Source organism: Dromiciops gliroides, chromosome 1 (assembly GCF_019393635.1).
Source record: "Dromiciops gliroides isolate mDroGli1 chromosome 1, mDroGli1.pri, whole genome shotgun sequence".
NCBI lineage: Eukaryota > Metazoa > Chordata > Mammalia > Microbiotheria > Microbiotheriidae > Dromiciops > Dromiciops gliroides.
Window position 1 is genome coordinate 521,525,031 of NC_057861.1, and position 21,114 is coordinate 521,546,144.

Sequence of the window (21,114 nt, forward strand, 5' to 3'; positions counted from 1 at the left end):
TATATGGACAGTAGTTCTCCCTAGTACTATCTGAAAAGTTCAAAGTACCACTATATTAATAAGGATCATTTCATTAAAACCCCTTAGTTGTATTTAAATTATCTGGAACAATAATCTCAGAGGACTTTCCTCTGATTCAGAGGGCAGTAGTTGCCACATTTTACAAAAGAAGAAACTGAAGTCCTGAGGATTGTGTGAAACATTCCAGAAATCAGTTTCCAAGTTTGAGGGGGTAGCCGGGTGATCTGTCTTCTAATTCAATAGTCTAGAAATTAGGATCATCATTTTCCTTTGCTGATAATCTGCAGGAAATATAAAGGTGAATTTGCTCACTTTTCTATCAAAAACAAGAAATTCATATTTATTTTATGGATAGAACATATATATCATGTATTAAATACCAAGAAGAGTTATTTTTTTCATCCTAGAGGCAATAAGAAGACACTGGAATCATCAACATTATGTGTTGACCAACTGTGATAGACTAGATTCTTCTCACCAATCCAACGGAACAAGAAAGTTCCAAAGGACTCATGATGGAAAAGACTCTCCAAATCCAGAAAGAAAAAAAAAAAAGAAACTGTGGAATATGGATGCTGATCGGACCATACTATTTCTTTTGTTTTTGGTGCTGTTGGTTTTCTGATTTGAGGTTTTTCCTTTGTGCTCTGATCCTTCTCATATAACATGACTAATGCAGAAATATGTTTAATGTTATTATGTATATATAACCTTTATCAGATTGCCTGCTGTCTAGGGGAGAAGGGGAGGGAGGGAGAAAAATTTGAAATTGGAAATCTTATATAAACAAATGTTGAAAATTAAATTCTACATGTAACTGGAAAATAATAAAATTATTTTATTAAAAAAAAACCAAAAAGACACTGGAGGGAATTGATTTGAGTAGCAAAGTGACATAGTCAGAACTGTACCTTAGGAAAATCATTGTCAGTCATATGAGGATAGAATGGAGTGGGAGACATTTGAAGCAGCACCTAGCAGAATGCTCTGTACACAGTAAGTGATTAATATTTGTTGAATTGAACTCTCTTCAAAGGATCCTTACCATAGTCTAACTATACACATATAAGTCAAATCATGCTACAACACAGGTTCTTAACCTTGGGTTGATGAACTTTTAAAATATATATATTTTTGGTAATTATTTCAATAGAATTAATTTCCTTTGTAGTCTTATATGCCTTCTTTTTGCAATTAAAACACTGTTTTGAGCAGGGGTCCATAGGCTTCACCAGACTGACAAAGGAGTCCATGACACATGAAAAGGGTTAGGAACCCCCATGCTAGAATTTGAAGGGCACTCAAAACAACTTTTACTAGTCTAGATCTATTTTCCTAGCTTAGATATCTATTAGTATTTGGGGAAAATGTACTTGAAAAAAGGTTTTTGGCCAACTCAGAAAAGGAAAATAATTTTCATAACAAGCATTTATAAATCAATGTGCCAGGTATTGTGCTAGGCACAATTACAATGACAAAGAATGAAACAATACCATCTGCACCAAGCTTAATCTTTAGAATACTGAAAACAGAAGTCAGGTGATACGATACATTCAGATTCTGTAGATGACTTCCTTGAATGATTGGCATAGACACTCTCTGGACTGTAGTTGCTTAATTTGTAGATTGGGTACTCCTATCCTCTATCTTCCATCTACTTTATATCTTGTCTTCACCTTTTGAATGCAAGCTCCTTGAGGGCAGGGGTTGTTTTACCTTTTTTTACTTCCCTACAGTTTAGCATGTCTTTTCACATAGCATGCACTTAATACTGACTGACTGACTCAGCTAGGGGAATGTTACGGTCATTATTACTCGAGATATATTTTATATAAGATGAGGTTTAATGAAATAGTAGCCTCAACTACTTCCCCTGAAGTATCACTCTCTTCATGATTCCTATGTCCTAGCCAAACCAGACAACTTATTATTCTGCCAACTTATCTTGCCTGTGTCTGTGATCATCTTATTTCTTATACTTAGACATGTCCTACCATCTTAACCTGTTGAATTCCTAGCTAACCTTCAAGGTTCAGCTTATATAGGAACTCTTCCACTTCTTTCTTGATTGGTAAGCTCACCCTTCTCAAACCTCCTGAGTCGTAAGACTTTGTATCTCTTTTATGCTCAAATACTTCTTGTTTTCTTATGATATTCTATTTTGTATCCAAGTGACTTATGTAAATGCTGTATCTGCTACTGTGTTCTAAGCTGTAGAGGACTGGAAATATATTATTTATCTTTGTTTAGCAGCCAACTGATAATTCTTTGCACAAAGCAGGCACTTAATACAATATTGGTTTGAATACGAGATACCCAGAAAATAGTTCTGAAATTTCATTCCTATACAGAGATATATTGAAAAAAAAAATGTATAGGTTGAATTCCAGCTTTACGTATATAAAACTTGGGGGAAAAGGTATCCTATATTTTTACAGGAACCACATGCATTCATAAATTTATCCATATGATGGGGCAGAACCAAGATGGCGGAGGAAAGACATTAAACGCACAGAGCTCCTGACACAATTACCCCCCCGAACAGCAATAAAACAAGCCCTGGAGCGGCAAAATCCACAAAAAGAAGGCTGAGATTATTTTCCAGGTTGAAGGGGGCCGTACTGGGCTGCGAGCAGAATCCAACCCCACGATCGCAACACAGACCCCAAACATGATGCACAAAGGGAACTTACCCCCAGCCTCCGAATCAGCTGCAGCACCAGCAACTTCTGGAACTAAGCTTACTGTCAGATGAGAGGGCTGAAAGGCTGGCCCGGGGGGGTGGAAATTACAGGGGTGTCTTCGGTACCTGAGGAGGAATTTGGATGTCTCACCCCAGCAGGGAACCAGGAAGAAATCTTGAGCAGTGGGAGGCCAAGGTGGGGGAGGGGCGCAGGCTCGCTGAAGCTAAAAACCACCACAGCACTCTGTTGGCTTGTTAACTAGCAAGTTGGCTTGAGGTTACCTTCGGACCAGACAGGCCAGGACCAGAGAACAGGCCAGGACCAGAGAACAGGCCAGGCGAGAGAAAACCTGCCCTCCCTCAAACCGAAACACCTCTAAAGCTTGATACAGTGTAGATTGGAAGTAGGGCCCTACTGTAAGAGGGAGCTAAAAGTCAAGTAAAAAACGGCAAAATGAGCAAGCAAAGAAAGTTGAGAACAATAGAAAGTTTCTTTAGCGACAAGGAAGATCGAGGTATACCCTCAGAAGAGGATAACAACCTCAGAGCCCCTACATCCAAAGCCTCCAAGAAAAATATGAATTGGTCACAGGTCATGAAAGCACTCAAAAGGGACTCTGAAGAGAAAGGAGAGATAGAAGGAAGATTTAGAGAGGTGGAGGAAAGAATGGAAAGAGAAATGAGAGCAATGCAGGAGAGCTATGAGAAAAAAGTCAACAGCTTGAAAAGCCAAATGGAAAAGGAGATCACACAGCTAGTAAGTGTTAAGTGTCTGAGACTGGATTTGAACTCAGGTACTCCTGACTCCAGGGCCGGTGCTCTCTCCACTGCGCCAAAGGCTTATTTTAAAAAATAATTTGATAGTGGTGGAATGTCAGAGCTATCAACTAACTTGTCCAATGCCCAAATTTTATACATAAGAAAACTAAGGCTTAGAGATGCTCAATAACTTGCCCAAAGCCCTACCATGAGAATCATTTCAATGCCTTTCCAAACAGACCAAACATAATTTAATTTTGCAATTACTATTCCTTTTAAAAGTTTATGAGGTATACTAAAATAAGGTCAAAATGGATACACGATTTAGACATAAGAGGTGATACCACAGGTAAATTAGGAGAGAAAGGAATAGTGTACCTATCAGATCTTTGGAAAGGAGAACAGTTTTTGACCAAACAAGAGATAGAGTATATTATAAAATGCAAAATGGATGATTTTGATTATATTAAATTAAAAAATTTTTGTACAAACAGAAGCAATGCATCCAAAATTGGAAGGGAGGCAGAAAACTGGGAAACAATTTTTGAGGCCAGTGCTTCTGATAAAGGCCTCATCTCTAAAATATATAGGGAATTAAATCAAATTTATAAGAATCCAAGTCATTCCCCAATTGAGAAATGGTCAAAGGATATGAACAGGCAGTTTTCTGATGAAGAAACCAAAGCTATCTATTCCCATATGAAAAAATGCTCTAAATCTCTAATGATTAGAGAGATGCAAATTAAAACAACTCTGAGGTACCACCTGACACCTATCAGATTGGCTAAAATGACAAAAAAGGAAGATAATAAATGTTGGAGAGGCTGTGGAAAAATTGGAACACTAATCCATTGTTGGTGGAGCTGTGAGCTGATCCAACCGTTCTGGAGAGCAATTTGGAATTATGCCCAAAGGGCGATAAAGCTGTGCATACCCTTTGACCCAGCAATTCCACTTTTAGGTCTTTTGCCCAAAGAAATCATGGAAGGGGGAAAGGGACCCACATGTACAAAAATATTTATAGCTGCTCTTTACGTGGTAGCAAGGAATTGGAAGTTGAGGGGGTGCCCATCAATTGGGGAATGGCTGGACAAGTTGTGGTATATGAATACAATGGAATACTATTGTGCTGTAAGAAATGATGAGCAGGAAGAGTTCAGAGAAACCTGGAGGGTCTTACGTGAGCTGATGATGAGTGAGATGAGCAGAACCAGAAGAACATTGTACACAGTATCATCAACATTGAGTGTTGATCTACTGTGATGGACTATATTCTTCTCACCAATGCAATGGTACAGAAGAGTTCCAGGGAACTCATGATAGAAGAGGATCTCCAAATCCAAGAAAAAAAAAGAAAGAAAGAACTGTGGAGTATAGATGCTGATTGAACCATATTATTTCTTTTGTTTTGGGTGCTGTTGTTTGTTTTTTTTCTATTTTGAGGCTTTGCATCACTGCTCTGATTTTTTCTCTTGTAACAGGATTAATGCAGAAATAGGATTAATGTTATTATGTGTATATATATATATGTGTGTGTGTATATCTATATCTATATGTATAGAGATATATAGACATAACCTATATCAGATTACCTGCTGTCTAGGGGAGAGGGGAGGGAGGGGAGGGAGGGAGAAAAATCTGAAATTGTAAAGCTTGTATAAACAAAAGTTGAGAACTATCTTTACATGTAACGGAAAAAATAAAATACCTTATACATTAAAAAAAAAAAAGTTTATGATGGGGCAGCTAGGTGGCGCAGTGGATAGAGCACCGGCCCTGGAGTCAGGAGTACCTGAGTTCAAATCCAGTCTCAGACACTTAACACTTACTAGCTGTGTGACCCTGGGCAAGTCACTTAACCCCAATTGCCTCACTTAAAAAAAAAAAGTTTATAATGATCATTACCTTTGAAGATTTAGATGTCAAATGAAACCCTCTTTCCCTTTGGAAGTGATTTTCTAACAAATTAATGATAAAATATTAAAGATAACTTCATATCATTACTATCAAATCCTGAAGCCTAGGAAAGTGTGGTAAAAATTATTTGTGGTAAAAAAATTATTGGAGTTTTGACTGACTCATTTGGGAGGGGCCACACCTGGCCCACCCTGAAATTACATATGCTGCTGAGGTCAGAAGGTGAACTCTCCATAGGCAGTTTTGAAGGACCTCCCCTTTTGGGGGAGGGAGATTGAACACTGGTTGAGGGGAGGTGAAGAGCCACTTCCAGAACAGCTCGCACTCAGCCACGCGCGCTCGCTCACTTGCTCTCTCTCTCTCTCTCTCCCCTCAGTTTCCTGGTGATGCGAGAAAGCTAGCAGACTTTCTAGGTTTTGGTGAGTGAACACAGAAAATCCTGCATTCCTTTGAATTGGCTCAATTGTAACCATCTGGGGATTGTATAGATTTTAGGTTAAGTTAAGAATATTTATCTGTATTTCTTTTTCCCTATCTCCTCATCTTTGACTTTTTATTAATTTCACCTTTGTTGTTCAATTAATTCCCAAGTAATAAAATCTGATCCTCTTGTGGAAAAGAATCTGTAAGGCTCCTTTCTTATTGGCCTGAGAGAAATATCTAAAAGGGCAGTTCAGACGGGAACTTAAAGGTCCCTCATATTTCTGGGACCCCAGTATTTCGGCGAGTCACCCAATTAACGTTCTGTATATTAAATTTCGGCCCTCACAAAAGGCTTACAGTAAACTCACTTTTGACAAGATCTGCTCTGGTATCTAACCCCAAGTTAGGCCAGCAGAAGTTGGACATGTGACTTTGTCAAGAATTAAAGATTCCAGAGTCTGCCTTCTTGTAGATCTGATTTGGCATTGCAAGCAGTATTTTCAGATGGAACCTAAGATCCATCTTTATTCCATTATTGTGGCACCTCTGGTATGATCAGATAAAATTTCAATAATGCTAAATGCATATCATCCTTTGTCATGTGAGATCAACTGAAGGTATTAGGTATATAAGCCTAGAAATGAGGAGGAGGGGTCAAGATAGAGTTGATAGCTAGGGGTTACAATGGATAAAGTACTGGCCCTAGAGTCAAGAAGACCTGAGTTCAAATCCAGCCTCACTTATTAGATGTATGACCATGGGAAAGTCACTTAACTGCTGTCTGCCTCAGTGGCTCAACTATAAAATGGAAACAGTAATACTGCACCTACCTCAGAGGTTGTTGTGATGATCATATAAGATAATTTGTAAAGTGCTGAACACAGTACCTTGCACATAGTAGGCACTTAATAAGTGACTTTCCTTCAAGTCTTTGAAGAGGCATCGAGAGGAAAAGGGACTAGACCCAGGAGCAATGAGTAGAAGTTGCAAAGAGGCCAATTTAGGCTAGACATCAGGAACACCTTTACGTCCAAGTGGAATGGGTTTCCTCAGAAAGTATTGGCCTCTCTTTAGTCTTCCAGCAGAGAATAAATTACCACTTGTTGGGCATGTTGTAAGTGGGAATTCCTTTCAGGTATGGACTGACATACAAGGGCTCTAATATTCCAACAACTTTCATTCTAACATATATCAGCATTGTTTCATCTTGATCTGAACCAATGGATGGGCCCATAAAGCAGCACAAAGTCCTCTGACATTCTATTCTACCTACCTACAGGTTTGTAATGTGGAAGGAAATTTGTAAACCTTACAATCTAGTAAATATGAATTATATCATCCTTAGAATCATGGTATCAACTCTCTCTCTCTCTCTCTTTATTTTTTTTAAGTGAGGCAATTGGGGTTAAGTGACTTGCTCAGGGTCACACAGCTAGTAAGTGTCAAGTGTCTGAGGCTGGATTTGAACTCAGGTCCTCCTGAATCCAGGGCCAATGCTCTATCCACTGTGCCACCTAGCCACCCCTGTATCAACTCTTAATACTAGCTAGAGTCAGGTAAACATTCTGATGTAAAAACTAAGTAAAACTAAATCCACTTGAAGGCCTTTGAAAAGAAACTATATAAGATGCTTACATTGATATATAACATATGTATACATATATACACATATGTGATGCTCATATCTTAGGGTAGATTCTGTTCACATATAAAAGGATTATGAAATTATAGGAATTCAGAATACCTACGTCCAAAAAGTGTTTCTAGCAATACCCAAATGGGTTTCAGTATGATAAATTCACTTTGTAAAAGGGACCAATAAAATAAAAACACAGAAAATTGTTAAATTCATGTAAATCATCAAAAACCAAATCCTTTTTGTTTAGCAAGCCTTTTACCATTAACCTATTATTAACTTTCAGAAGACACCATAAGTTTTTCCTTTTTTCCTTAACAGAATTAGGATATTTCTGTATCTAATGTAAACAGAAAAAAATAAGCAAGAACAAGTTACACAATTAGAAAGATAATAATGTGACAGCTATACAAATGCTAACTTAATCACTGACACTTATGTAACTTAAACACACAATAGAAACTTTATTTTTCTTTAGCAAGGGCTTTATGAAGCTTACCATAATGCAACAGTAATAATGAACAAACTTTAAAACTTGGTCATATTACATCATAAGATGATAAAGCCAAAGCAATTATACATTGGTCCAGCTATGACAAGTTTCTTATTTAAAAAAGAAAAAACTTCATTAGTTAAAAAAAAATAACTAAACCAACCAAACTGATTGTATGATAAAATTTCTTTCCCCTTAATCCCCGGGGAAAAGGAGCCCTCCCCCCCCCCCCCCAATAATTTCCCACCACTCCATATCCATCTCTGACTGGACATTTTGGCACAACTCAACATAAGTCAAATTATATTAATATCTGTACAAGTACAAATGCAAAGAGTGCTTACTGAAATGTCCACTACTTTACATTACACAACATAAGGAAAGTGTTCTCAGAAAGAGAGAACACTTGGACACAGTCACCCTTCTAGCTTGCATAGATGTTACGACAGCTTTTTTGGTTCAACTAAGAACACAGGTAACAAATTAATATATTACTTACTATTACCAGCATTTGTTGTAAAACTTCTTAAGTTCATGCACCACAACTAAACCTTTTTTTGGCTTAATATTCAAACAGTTCTCAGTAACCTCTAATACTGCCAGAACTCCTAAACTGGCTAGAGATAAACTCAAGTTTAAAGTTTGAATATATTTTCTTCTTCAAGCATCCATGTTTTAAAATACTTCTGTTATAACTGTTCTTTGTCCTTGACTCCCCATGAAAAACCCCTTTCAAACATGCCAATAGTCTCAGAATTTTTCTGTAAAAAGTTCTTCCCTCATTTTTTCCAGATGGAGAAGCTTACACCTCAAACTATCTGAAACATTTATTTTTCTGAAGAGAGACAGGTAGATTCAGATAAAAATGAGTATCCTTAAATGGAACGTATCACCATTATTCCATCTGTAGCAGATCCATATGTCAAGATTCCATGTCAATTTCAAGACCTTCATCCTTGCTGGTAAGAGTTGCTTCAGTCAGTTTTTCAATTTCTGACAGATCAATGGAAGGTAAAGGATTTCTCCAGTACTGGAACGTATTATATTGCCAAAATTCTTCAATAAGCTGTTAGGGGTAAAAACATACCAAAATCAATCAGTGGTTTAGATGAAAGATAAGTCACTAAGTGAAACAAGTTTCCCTTTTTATTTTTTTTAGTGAGGCAATTGGGGTTAAGCAACTTGCCCAGGGTCACACAGTTAGTAAGTGTTAAGTGTCTGAGGCCGGATTTGAACTCAGGTACTCCTGAATCCAGGGCCGGGGCTCTATCCACTGCGCCATCTAGCTGCCCCTTCCCCTTTTATTTTAAGAGAGAGACCAAAAAGGCTTCAACTTTTATTTTAGAAGATACATATACACACCTAATGTGTCACTATCAAAACACATTTCATTATATATTTGCATATTTTAATTTATGCTACCGTTTATAGGTTTTTAAAACTATTATTTATTACTAGAAGTTGAGAAAGGTTTGTGACACAGAATCTCTTCACAGACAACTATTTTCTGCCATCATCTCCTGTTCTGTCTTTGAAAAATATTCTTATATCTACAGCACAAAAATGGAATTTTTCACCTGTTGATAAATTAAATATCTATACAGACATAAGCACAAGTACAACACCCCTTTGTAAGTAGGATATTTGTTTTCAGTCCAATTAAAACACATACACTCTTTGAATAATACCTACAAAGTCACTTTGAAGTAAATTTATTTCAAGAAAATTCCTTAAATATTTTTTAATCCTTCTTTGGAATTGCCTTTAGAGTCTTAGCACATTCTTGGTTTTTGATGGTCTATTTATTTCTGGAAATAGTCAAAAGTTGTTCTGAACTAAATCTCAAGAATAAAGTGATAAGCATACTAAGTAATGGTGTATCTGGTCAAATAATTAGACGACAAAATTGTGACTACAAAGTAATGGAACTATGTGGTTTTTAATATTTCTCACAAGGTAATTCTAAATGAAGTTTTAAGCCTGTGAACATCAGCAATGCCAATGGAATAAGGGCCTGTTGCTCAGTTGTTTTAATCATGTTTGACTCTTCATGACCTCATTTGGGGTTTTCTTTTCTTGGCAAAGATCGTGGAGTGGTTTGCCATGTCCTTCTTCAGCTCATTTAACAAATGAGGAACTGAGGCAAAGAGTGTTACGGGATTTGACCATGGTCACACAGCTAGTTAAGTATCTGAGGCCAAATATGAATTGATGAAGATGAGCCTTCCTGACTTTAGATCTGGCATGCAATCCATTGAGTCACCTAGGGAACACTAAGTTAAACTGGCTATTAGCTTTCTTATCTTATAAGACTCTATTCTCCCATCATATATTCTCTATTCCAGCTAAACTGGGAACAGGAGATGAGGGGACTGAGAGAAGGTACTAGAAAGGGTAGCCAGTGATGTACTCTTATCTTTCAGCCAGCCAATAACTTCTGGAGTGAGTCAGGTTTTGTTCCCTTTTATTCTGTAAGATCATGACAAAATGCCTCCAATCCAGAGAAATGAGTCTTCATTTCTTATGTTCCCATTTCTTATGATGACACTTCATTTGGGGTTTACATCTTGCCACAGGGACTAGAGTAAAATCAAGATGATTCTATCAATAGGCAACCAAGTGAATTGTAGATACACATTTGGGGGGGGGGCTGGGCAATGAGGGTTAAGTGACTTGCCTAGGGTCACACAGCTAATAAATGTCAAATGTCTGAGGTCAGATTTGAACTCAGGTGGCTCCTGAATCCAGGGCCGGTGCTTTATCCATTATGCCACCTAGCTGCCCCTAGAATGTGAAGAATTATAGATGAGTCAGATGACTGGAAGAAGAGTAGTGACTCAATAGGAGGAGTAAGGAAGGTAAAAGGATGGGTGGGTTTGGGGGAAAATATGAGTTCTGTTTTGTTGTCTTTAGTTTAAAAGATGCCTATGGAACATCTAGGCAAAGATATCTAAAAAGCCAATTGATCATGATAGACTAGAGCTCAGCAGAGTTGAGGGTTAGATATGTAGTTCTGTGAGCTGTCTTTAGAGATGATAGCTGAACCCAAGGAAGCTAATGAGATCAACAAGAGAACGTGTATAGGTAGAAGAGAATGGAGTGGAATAGAACATGAAGAGCCTTTGAAGAAAACTGAACTAAACTGCATATGTTTTGACCCAGTAATACTAATAGTAGCCATGTAGATGAAAGAGCTCAAAACAATGAAAAATAATACAATTAAGTACTAGAAACAAAGTGAGTGCTTATCACAACCAGGAGTGTAAGGGGTGGTGGTGGTGGTGGTGGTGATGGTGATATGATCAGACCAATGATTTAAGAATACCCATCACTTTGGCAGCTGGATGAGATGGGAGAGACTTGAGGTTGTGATACTAATTAGGAGATTATTCCAATATTCTAAGCAAGCAGAGGTAGGTGATTAAATTAGGGTGGTGGCCAAGTGAGTGGTGAGAAGCATTCTTATCTTCATTTTACAGACAAGAATACAGTATCAGCATTGAATGACTAGCCCAAGGTCATACAGCATAGTGGCACACCTAAAACACTAAGTCTTTTGATTCTAACTTGAGTATTACTCTACACAATCTATATTCATGTTAGAAAAATACATACTTAATCAATGGAAATCTAGGCAGGTTTCACTTGAATTGGCATATTAGTGAAATCCTGTCTCTATCTACTCCTCCATCTCCCTTTTATAACTTTTTCTTTTCTTTTTTTTTCTTTTTTTTTTTTTTAGTGAGGCAATTGGGGTTAAGTGACTTGCCCAGGGTCACACAGCTAGCAAGTGTCAAGTGTCTGAGGCCGGATTTGAACTCAGGTCCTCCTGAATCCAGGGCCAGTGCTTTATCCACTGTGCCACCTAGCTGCCCCTATAACTTTCTTAACACAGCTACTTAGAAATACACATACATAACTTTGGAGAATGCTATTATTAATAAATTGCTTAAAGGAATCAAAACATAGCTGCTAAGTTTATAGAGTTCAGAAAAATTATGGGTGACAATTCACCATGCTCCTATTTATTCTACTAAAAATGAGATCTCTTATTTTTTCCAACAGCAGATATTCAGTCAAGAAATAGAGTGAAGTAATCAATGTAAATCTGTAAGGAAGGTGAAAATGAAAGATTGAGATTGATGTAGGAGACAAAAAAGGGTTAATAGAAAAACCTAAGACCCAAGCTTTAATTCAGATATTAGCTCCAAAAGGGAGTCAGACCCCAGTTAATGGATAACTTATGCTAGGTTTTCCTACCCACATAAATTAGTACCCATAACGGGAACAGAGGGACCTAGGCCGAGGAGACCTGAAGACTATAACAATGATAAAATGACAAGGGTATAGAAATTCTAAAGAAAAATGATTATGTTTTGAAACTACTCATGGGAACCAGAAAGAGACATTTGCAGAAAAGGCCAAATTTGCCCCCAGATTCACCTTATGACTGTAAACCCCCAAAACACACTTCCACTGAAAAAGGTACCTGCCTCGGGGGTTGGCTTAGGACCCCAGGAACTACAAATTAGGATAAGCCCTCCCCTGTAACACCCAAAGGCGGAGAATATTATAATGAGGAGGACAGGCCTTCCCCTGTACCTCCCCAAGATGGAGATTATTATAATGAGATTGATAATCTACTTATCTATACTATAAATATAACTGTCTTTCCTTTCACTATTCAAGAGAGATACCTTTCCACTTTTCTGGTTCTCTGTGATTACTCACAGTATTGCAATAAAACTTGGGAAACTGAGTCTTGTAATTCTTTTGGGACGATTCACAATCAATTTGACCCCAAATTCCATTCCACATCAAGATCATTAATAATCTAATGGCATTTGGCTCGTTTCATCAATCACTGTAAGAAAACAGTCCAAAAGATCAACTTCTACAGTTTAAATGACAGGAGTAAAAATTTTTTTGGTGAAAAATTAAAAAAAAAAAAAACACCACACCTTTTCCCAAAATTGTGGACACCCTGTGGGTCAGTTATTCCAGTATTGCTAGGCCCATAACCCAAAAAGATAAAGGAAAAAGAGCTATACATACAAAAAAAATATTTATAGCAGCTCTTTCTTTGGAAGCCCCAAACTAGAAAGTAAGAGGGTACTTACCTATTGGGAGCTACTAAATAATTATGGTATATAAATATAATCAATATTATTGTTCCACTAATAAATTATGACAGGGCAGCTAGGTGGCGCAGTGAATAGAGCGCCGGCCCTGGAGTCAGGAGGACCTGAGTTCAAATCCAGCCTCAGACACTTAACACTTACTAGCTGTGTGACCCTGGGCAAGTCACTTAACCCCAGTTGCCTCACTAAAAAAAAAAAATTATGACAGTTTTAGAGGCAACTAGCAAAACCTCTAGGAATGGATGCAGAGTGAACAGAACTAGAAGAAAATTATACCAATGATAACATTAATGAGAAAACCAACTTTGAATGACTTTAGAACAACTCTGACAAGTCCAGAGGACTGAAGATGAAATATTCCACCTACCCTCAGCCAGAGAGGTACTAGACTTAATATGAAAAATGGGACATACATTTTTGAATATAGCCAATGAAGGAATCTGTTTTGCTGGACTACACACATTTGTCATGAGGGTTTCATTTTTCTTGTCTAATTGTTCAATGGAGAGTGGAAAGGGGTGAAGGGAGAGATAATAAATACTTGTAAAAATAAATGAAAAAATAATGAGATGGGGAGAAAGGGAGAGGGTGATCCCCCTTAGGATCCACTCCACATAAAACTGGTTTGGCTAGAAATAGATCTGAGCCGGTTCAATAATAAAGGGAGTCAAACATTCCTGTTTTATTCAAATTCACTGTTTACTTGAATTTCACTTATGAAACATACTTGAGCAATAGGTCCCACAGTTCTTATGCTCAACTAGATAATAGACAAGTTAGCCCTAGGTTCTTCCCTGATGACTGTTACTTAGAGAACGGATTAGTTTTTTTCCTTAATAAAATGTTTAACTTAAATTTATCAAGTGGATTTGATGTGAGGACAAAAAGGTCAAATAGCTGCTAAGTTGATTTCCCTAAAGCACAGGTCTGACTATGTCACTCCCTTACTCAAATTCCAATGGCTCCCTACTGCCTTTAGGATCAAATAGAAACTCCTCTATTTGGATTTTAAAGCCCATCACAAGTTAGTCCTGACATACCTCACAGGGCTATTGTGAGGATCAAATATGATAATGTACATAAAGTGCTTTAAAAATCTTTAAGTGTATATAAATGTATTATTTCCAATTATCAAACCCTTCAAGATATATCTTTCCAATTTTGTTATATTCTACTCTCCTTCCTACACTCATGAATTAAAGCCAGACTGGCCTTTTGCTGGTTCTCACATACACCACACTCCATCTCCTGTCTCTGTGCCTTTGCATAGCTTTCCCTAATGCCTGGAACACATTCCCTCCTTATTCCTCCTTTTGATATCCCCATTTCCCTTCAAAATTTAGCTCAAGTATCACCTTTTACATGAGGCCTTTCAAGTTCTCAGCTGCTACTGCCTGCTTCCCTATATTATATCGAACATTATACACACACACATTTATATCTAAGGGAGCCAAACATTCCTGCTATATTCAAATTCACTGCCTACCTGAATTTTACTATGAGACACACTTGGTGGCGCAGTGGATAGAGCATTGCCCCTGGAGTCAGGAGTACCTGAGTTCAAATCCGGCCTCAGACCCTTAACACTTACTAGCTGTGTGACTCTGGGCAAATCACTTAACCCCAATTGCCTCACAAAAAAAAAAAAAAAAAGAAAGAAAATGAATGTATGCATGTGTACCCACACATACCTTAACCCTACAACAGAATGCAGGTTCCTTGAGGGTTGAGACTTTCGTTTTTGTCTCTGTATCTTCCATGCCTAGCACAGAGTAAGGACTTAATAAATACTAGTTCACTGTACCTACCACCAATACCTGAAAGTAGTTTTCTCCTTATGGGATCCTGTCCCTTCCCATGGAATACAGTTTCATTTTATTTTCTGGAAGATGGATTACAGATTATGTGGCTGTCACCAGGACCTAGTGGTGAAGGTTTAACTTCTTAGGCATTTAAAATAATTTTTTTAACCATTCAGCCAAGTATGAGTTGGTCCATGTGTGCTTAGTGCTGGTGGGCCTTGCCAAGGGATGCTACTGGTTGGTAGCAGCCCAATGTCCGAAGTTAATGCCTTCACAGGAGACTGATGACATTTTGCTATCTTCAAGTAAAGAGTCCATCTCTAAGTACAGCTGTCTAATTTTTATCCCTAACATTTAAAACCATTTCTTCTTGCTCTAGCTTATTACATTCTATTCTTAGTTTTGACCTAGACTGCTAGTTTCTCCCTTTACAGGTATTTTACATTTATCCAACTCCATATTTTCAATTTCTCTTCCCATCCATCCTGTGGGGAAATCTTCAGGTTTTCATTCAAAATGGTTCCCAAATATAATAGAAAGCCAGGACACTTAAGATTGCAATCCTGACTCACATACTTATCACTATTTAACTATGGAGCAACTAGACTAATACTTGTACTATCTATTTCGACAGGCTATTGCAAAGAAAGCGCTTCGAAAATCTATTAAAGCTATCTAAATAAGCCATAAGAACCTGAGGTATGTAAGTTACTTGCGGGCTGGGGCAGTTTCCTTTGCCGACTAGTATCTGGTATAAGTAGGCACTGAACACACTTTTGTTGAATTAAATATTATTTAACAGTAATATGTGAACTATTATGAACCATTGGCCGGGAATCATATTAGCTAAAAAAAAAAAAAGCTCATGGATTCAGCCTGAATAAGGAGTGGATCCGGAGTCGGAGGACCTGGGTACCAGTTTTGGTTCTGCCACTGAGATACTCTGAACCTCTCTGGGGCTGTTTCCTCATCTGTAAAACGAGGGTGACGGATCAGATCATCTTCAAGGCCACTTCCAGGTATAAAGTTATGCTCCTAGCCCCCCCCAACCCCCGCCCCCGCTGCCCTGAGCTTGGCTCCTCATAGGAGGGTGACTGGCACTACTCCTCGCCTCCACAACACACCATCGATCCCTAACTGAGCATGTTCCGAGTCGCAGGCCCTCAAGCATCTCACTTTCCCGGCCGAGGCCCGCCTCCTGCTCCCTGGGAGGGGAGTGGAGAGGGGCCGGCCTCCAGTGGGCCGGCCCAGCAAAGAAGGAAGGAAGGAAAGAAGCCGGAGAGTGCAGGCCGGGGTCACCCGGAGCCCCCACCCTGACCTACCTCCTCCTCCCTGGCGCCCCTGGGCCGCGGGACCTCTTCTCCGGCGCCCCGCTCGGGCTCCGAGGCGCGGGGCCGCAGCAGCGGCCGCGGTCCGAGCTCCTCCGCGGGGCCGCGCGGCTCGGCCGGCGGCTTGGGCTCCCCGGTGTCCATGCGGGCCCCGTCTCCAGGGGCCGGGCCACCGGGACCCGCGGCGTCGCCGGAGCGTTTGCTGGGCGAGGCCTGGAGCTCCGCCATGGTCCCGTCCTCCCGCTTCCGTTTGCGGCGCAGCTCGGAGCTGTTCACCGGCAGCCGCGGCCCGAGCTCCGGCGGCGCCCACAGCGGCTCGGGGTCGTCCAGGCGGCCGCAGGGCAGCAGCCGCTTCCAGGGCACGTGGAACGCCAACGGCTCCGCCGCGCGCCTCTTGGCCATGAGCCCACTAGGCCTGAGCCGGGGCACGCCCTGCTCCCAAACCGGCGGGATGCGGCGAGAGCCGGGGGTGGGGGAAGGGGCAGGCTGGAGATAAGAGCCCGGGACCGGGTGGATTGGGGGCGGGGTGGGGAGGGAGGTACGGTACGGGGCGGTGAGAGGGCGTGGGGAGCAGCGGCGCGCGCGAGGAGCCCGGCGTGGGCACGCAGCCTGCAGTCCCGGCTCTGGCAGGGCTCTGCGCTCGCGCAGGTATCTGCGGGCGGTGGGTGGGGACAGGGAGGAGGCGGCGGCGGGGGCAATGTGGAGTTCGAATCGGCGCGCGCGTGCTCCGTGCGGGCGGTCCGGGCCGAGCCGGCTGCTGGTTGGTGGGGGCCCCGCTACCGGAAGTTAGCGGTCCACACGGAGCGGAGGGGGGTGGAAGGGAGAGGGGAGGAGTGGTGATTTCTCTAAGCCGGGGTAGGTGGCTGATTCTCCGCTACATTTGGAGACTCCTTTCGGCCTGGAGGGAGAGGGGGAAGAAATGCCCGCCCCCACCCCCACCTCCGCCCTGCCTCAAAGCGTCATTGGGATGCTCCCCTGACCCTATGTAGGGACTAGTGGGCCCTGCCTGGTAGAGGCTTATTAATGAGATTTTTAAATCAGCGTTAAATTATTTTATCCCTTCTCATTTAAGCGTATTTGTATCCTCTCGACAACCCCATAAGTTAGGTGCTCCAGGAATTTTTCGGGGAGCTTCCTAGTTGGAAACAGTTTAGTGGGTCAGCTAGCACTTATTAAGCGCCTATTGTGTGCCCAGCACTGTGCTAAGCAACAAAGGCTAAAGCACAATCCTGCCCTCGAGTCGCTCACGTTCTAGCTGAAGGAGTCAGACGCAAATATTCTAGACGATATATAGTGTAAAGGGGAGAAGGAGGACAGGAAAGGCCTTTTGCAGAAGGTGAGGAGGGAGGCATTCGAAGTGGCAACTCATCCGCAATTTAAGTCTTTAGGAGAGTTCCCAGAAATGCACGCATACAGCACTAAAGTACTTACTCAGGTTGTTTCAGCTCCTGGACTTGAACCCAGGTTTTCCAGATTGAAACGGTGCTCGGACCTCCGCTCATCCATTCTCTTTCCCTGCTACTTCTTCATCAGAGCGCTAGGTGGTATTCTCATTATACAGATGAAGAAACCGAGGCCGAGGGATGTTAAGGGACTTGTCCAAAGTGACAGTATGAGCCGTGGGAAGTGTCAGAAGTGGGGAATTAGATCTAGTTTCAAATCCCACTTTCTGTTTCCCTAACTCCGTGCAACAGCTGCTTTCCTCTGACTGGTGGTAGTGCAGAAGGATCTTTAAAATTGTGCAGTTCACCTTTGGAGAGAGACATCTACAGCAGTTTTTCTTAGCCTGTCCTTGTTAATTAGCCCTGGTGGTGAGTCAAACTTTTCTTCTTAAGGTTTCGGTATCACAGGCTTCAGAATTCAACTGGATCTTATCTAATCCACCCCCATTCCTCACCCCATTTTAAAGAGGAGCAAACTGAGGGCCCTGAAAGTGTCAGTCAGTGACCAGCCCTAGGTAGGTTGTAAGTGGCAGAGCCAGGGCTTGGGAGGGAATTCTAATCATCTAAAATTCCTGGTTTGCATCATAGCTCAGCTCAAATCCCACTTCCAACTAAAGCCTTTCCGACCCCTCCCCCCCCCAGGCTACTAAATGCCTCACCCCAAAGTTATTTTGCATTTATTTTTTTATATCAGAGGCTGTCTGGCATAGTGGATAAAAACTGGCCTCAAAGACAAGAAAATCTGGGTTCAAGTCTTGCCCTTTGACACATACTGGCCATGTGACCCTGAGCAAGTCACCTAACCACTCAAATGTCAGTGTTCCCTGTACCAATGAAAGATATCTGGGTATCCTGGAAAAAGCCTTGGATTGAGCTTTAAGAGTACTTGAGTGACTTCAGGCAAGGCACTACTCTCTGATTGTCTCTGCCACTAACTAACTCATCCTGTGATCTCGGCAAATTTTTCTCTGAGCCCATTTTCTCTGTGAAATGAGACTTAGATGATCTCAAAAGTCTCTTCTGAAAATTCTCTCCAAATCCAGAAAAAAATAGAACTATGGAATCTAGATGCAGATTGAACCATGCTATTTCTATGTTTTTGTTTGTTTTTCCTTTTTGTTCTGATTCTTCTTGCACAGCATGACTAATGCAGAAATATGTTTAATGTGATTGTACATATATAACATCAGATTGCTTGCTGTCTTGGGGAGGGGGAAGGGAGGGAGAAAAAGTTGAAACTAGATATCTTATAAAAACATGTTGAAAACTCTACATGTAACTGGAAAATATTAAAATACTTTTATGGGAAAAAAAGTCTCTTGTGACTCTTTTTATTCTATAAATTTTTCTGAGCATCCATAGTGATTTGGTGCCAACAAGCCCTTTGATTTGCTGGTTGAAGGGATTAAGTGAATTGCAGTTTTCAAGGTTTAGTTTAACCTTTTTGACTTCTGAATTAAGCATGCCAAAATAAATGTAAAGATAGACCTAGTTTGGGGAGAGATACCAAGATAATTACCAGTCAACATTTCCATGAGTTATACCATTAAAAAAACCTGCTGGGGCAGCTAGATGGCACAGTGGATAGAGCACCGGCCCTGGAGTCAGGAGAAGACCTGAGTTCAAATCCGGCCTCAGACATTTAACACTTACTGGCTGTGTGACCCTGGGCAAGTCACTTAGCCCAAATTGCCTCACAAAAAACAAACAAAAAAACCTGCTGGACAGTTTCAGGAATATTAAATTCATGATCTATGGTCAGAAACATTGAATAATTTCCCCAAAACATCAAAAAGAAAATGAAGAGGTGCTTCTTGAGCACTTCCTGTGTACCAAGCACTGTGCTAAGGAGTTGATATACTAATGGGAGAGACAACTAATAGAGGAAGGTATAGTAGTAGGCTGGCTGGGCAAACCCCCAAATCCTTAGGGTTCAAGCATCAACACAAATGGAAAAGCCTGTTGGTCACAGTTATTGACAACACCACTGCTCTACAAAATATAAAACATGGTAATACTCCCCCTAAAAAGCATGATGGGGGGAGTAATTCCATTACCTGCTGTGAGCCTTTGTTATGAATATTACAGTACAAGTTATCCAAGTTGTGAACCACTTGAAAGAATGTCTAAGATAACTAGAAAACTCCCATCATAGAGGTACAGGGCCTTAATTACTTGAGATACATAGTACGGAATTTGTGTCTCTCCTCCCACCCCCATTAAAATATTAGATCCTTTGGGGCATGATATATTTGTTCTTGTATCCCCATTGCCTGTCACAGGGCCTTGCATTTAAATGTTTGTTCAATTCTGCCATCCCTAGTCAGAATCAGTGATTGGCCTAAGTGCCACAAAAATTTTGGTATAACACTAGCAAAACATAGCATTGTTCTGTGAATCTCACATTAGGAAGACAGCTTTATAAAAGAACAAGGTCTAAACTCCCATCTTGGCAGTTACCTTCATAATGAGGAGGCTCTTCCCAGTCTGGGAAGGGGGAGAGAGCAGCTTCTGGATTTCTCCCAGAAATTCATTATTAATAATTATTTTCTCACAATAGTAATAGATGATATAATGCAACCTGAAATAGCATTAACATTTTTTGCTAATATATCACATTGTTGATTCATCGAGTGTGCAGTCTGCTAAAACTCCTAGTATTTTTTCCTGTACCTTGAGCTGCTGAGAACTTTTCGTTACCAGCAAACTTGCTATTATCATAATTTAAATTAAGGTAAACTGAAGCACAAAGCTCTGAGGATTACCATTTTATCATTAGGTCAAGAATCTACTAATAAAGTAGGCCAGTGTAACTCAATAACACTGGAGACCTCTAGCAGGAGAGGCAGCTCATTTTTATAAGCCTAGAACAAAGAACAGAACTTGGTAGTCAGGGAAATGCTATTGGTTATAGGGCTGACCGCATCATGGGGACAGGAGCATTATGATTAGATTTTCTGAAGAATGCAGGGACATGGGGCTAGTGACCTCTTCACTCTCTCATAAAGGAATGTGGATTGATTTATGGGATCCATCTGCATCCTATAATCTTTGCTAGTGATCAGACTTAACAGATTCCCTGGACCTAGAAAGGTTAGGGAGACAACAGCTTTCCAAAGATAGTTCAGGGTCTCTTAGAGTTAGCTTCAGGACTTAAAGATAACACTAGATGTCTTGATATTTATCCAAGAGCTAATGGTATAAAAGATGAAAATACTTTCCTTTTAATTACAGACTTATGGGCAGGCTGACCTTTAAACTAGCTCAGAGGAGAAAGCTAAATTCCTGAACTTAACTAAAGGACATAGAAAAGGGGACTTAAGTAGATACAGAATCAATTACAATATGAAATCGATACAATAGACAATTAATTACAAAGTAGAATTAATTTGAATTACTCAATGATTTGGATCAACCATTGATAAAAATCCAAGTACAAGGTTAAGGAATGTATCTTTGGAGAGCTCTA

The 21,114-nt window shown here is 40.4% G+C and overlaps 1 protein-coding gene across 1 annotated transcript; it reads right to left on the reverse strand.

The window, feature by feature from the left end:
* Positions 1 to 7,894: 7,894 nt before the first annotated feature.
* Positions 7,895 to 16,969, reverse strand: C1H9orf40 (chromosome 1 C9orf40 homolog). Its single transcript, XM_043975808.1, has 2 exons — positions 16,198 to 16,969; positions 7,895 to 8,998 (listed from the first exon to the last, which is right to left on the reverse strand). Exons 1-2 carry the CDS (start codon positions 16,603 to 16,605, stop codon positions 8,855 to 8,857), a joined length of 552 nt encoding a protein of 183 aa, XP_043831743.1. The 5' UTR covers positions 16,606 to 16,969; the 3' UTR covers positions 7,895 to 8,854.
* Between the last annotated feature and the right edge of the window lie 4,145 nt (positions 16,970 to 21,114).

Coding starts and splice junctions, on each gene's coding strand:
- C1H9orf40 (XM_043975808.1), bottom strand. CDS start 16,605: ATGGCCAAGAGGCGCGCGGCGGAGCCGTTGGCGTTCCACGTGCCCTGG. Junction 8,999..16,197: donor GGGGCGCCAGGGAGGAGGAG/GTAGGTCAGGGT, acceptor TACCCCTAACAG/CTTATTGAAGAATTTTGGCA.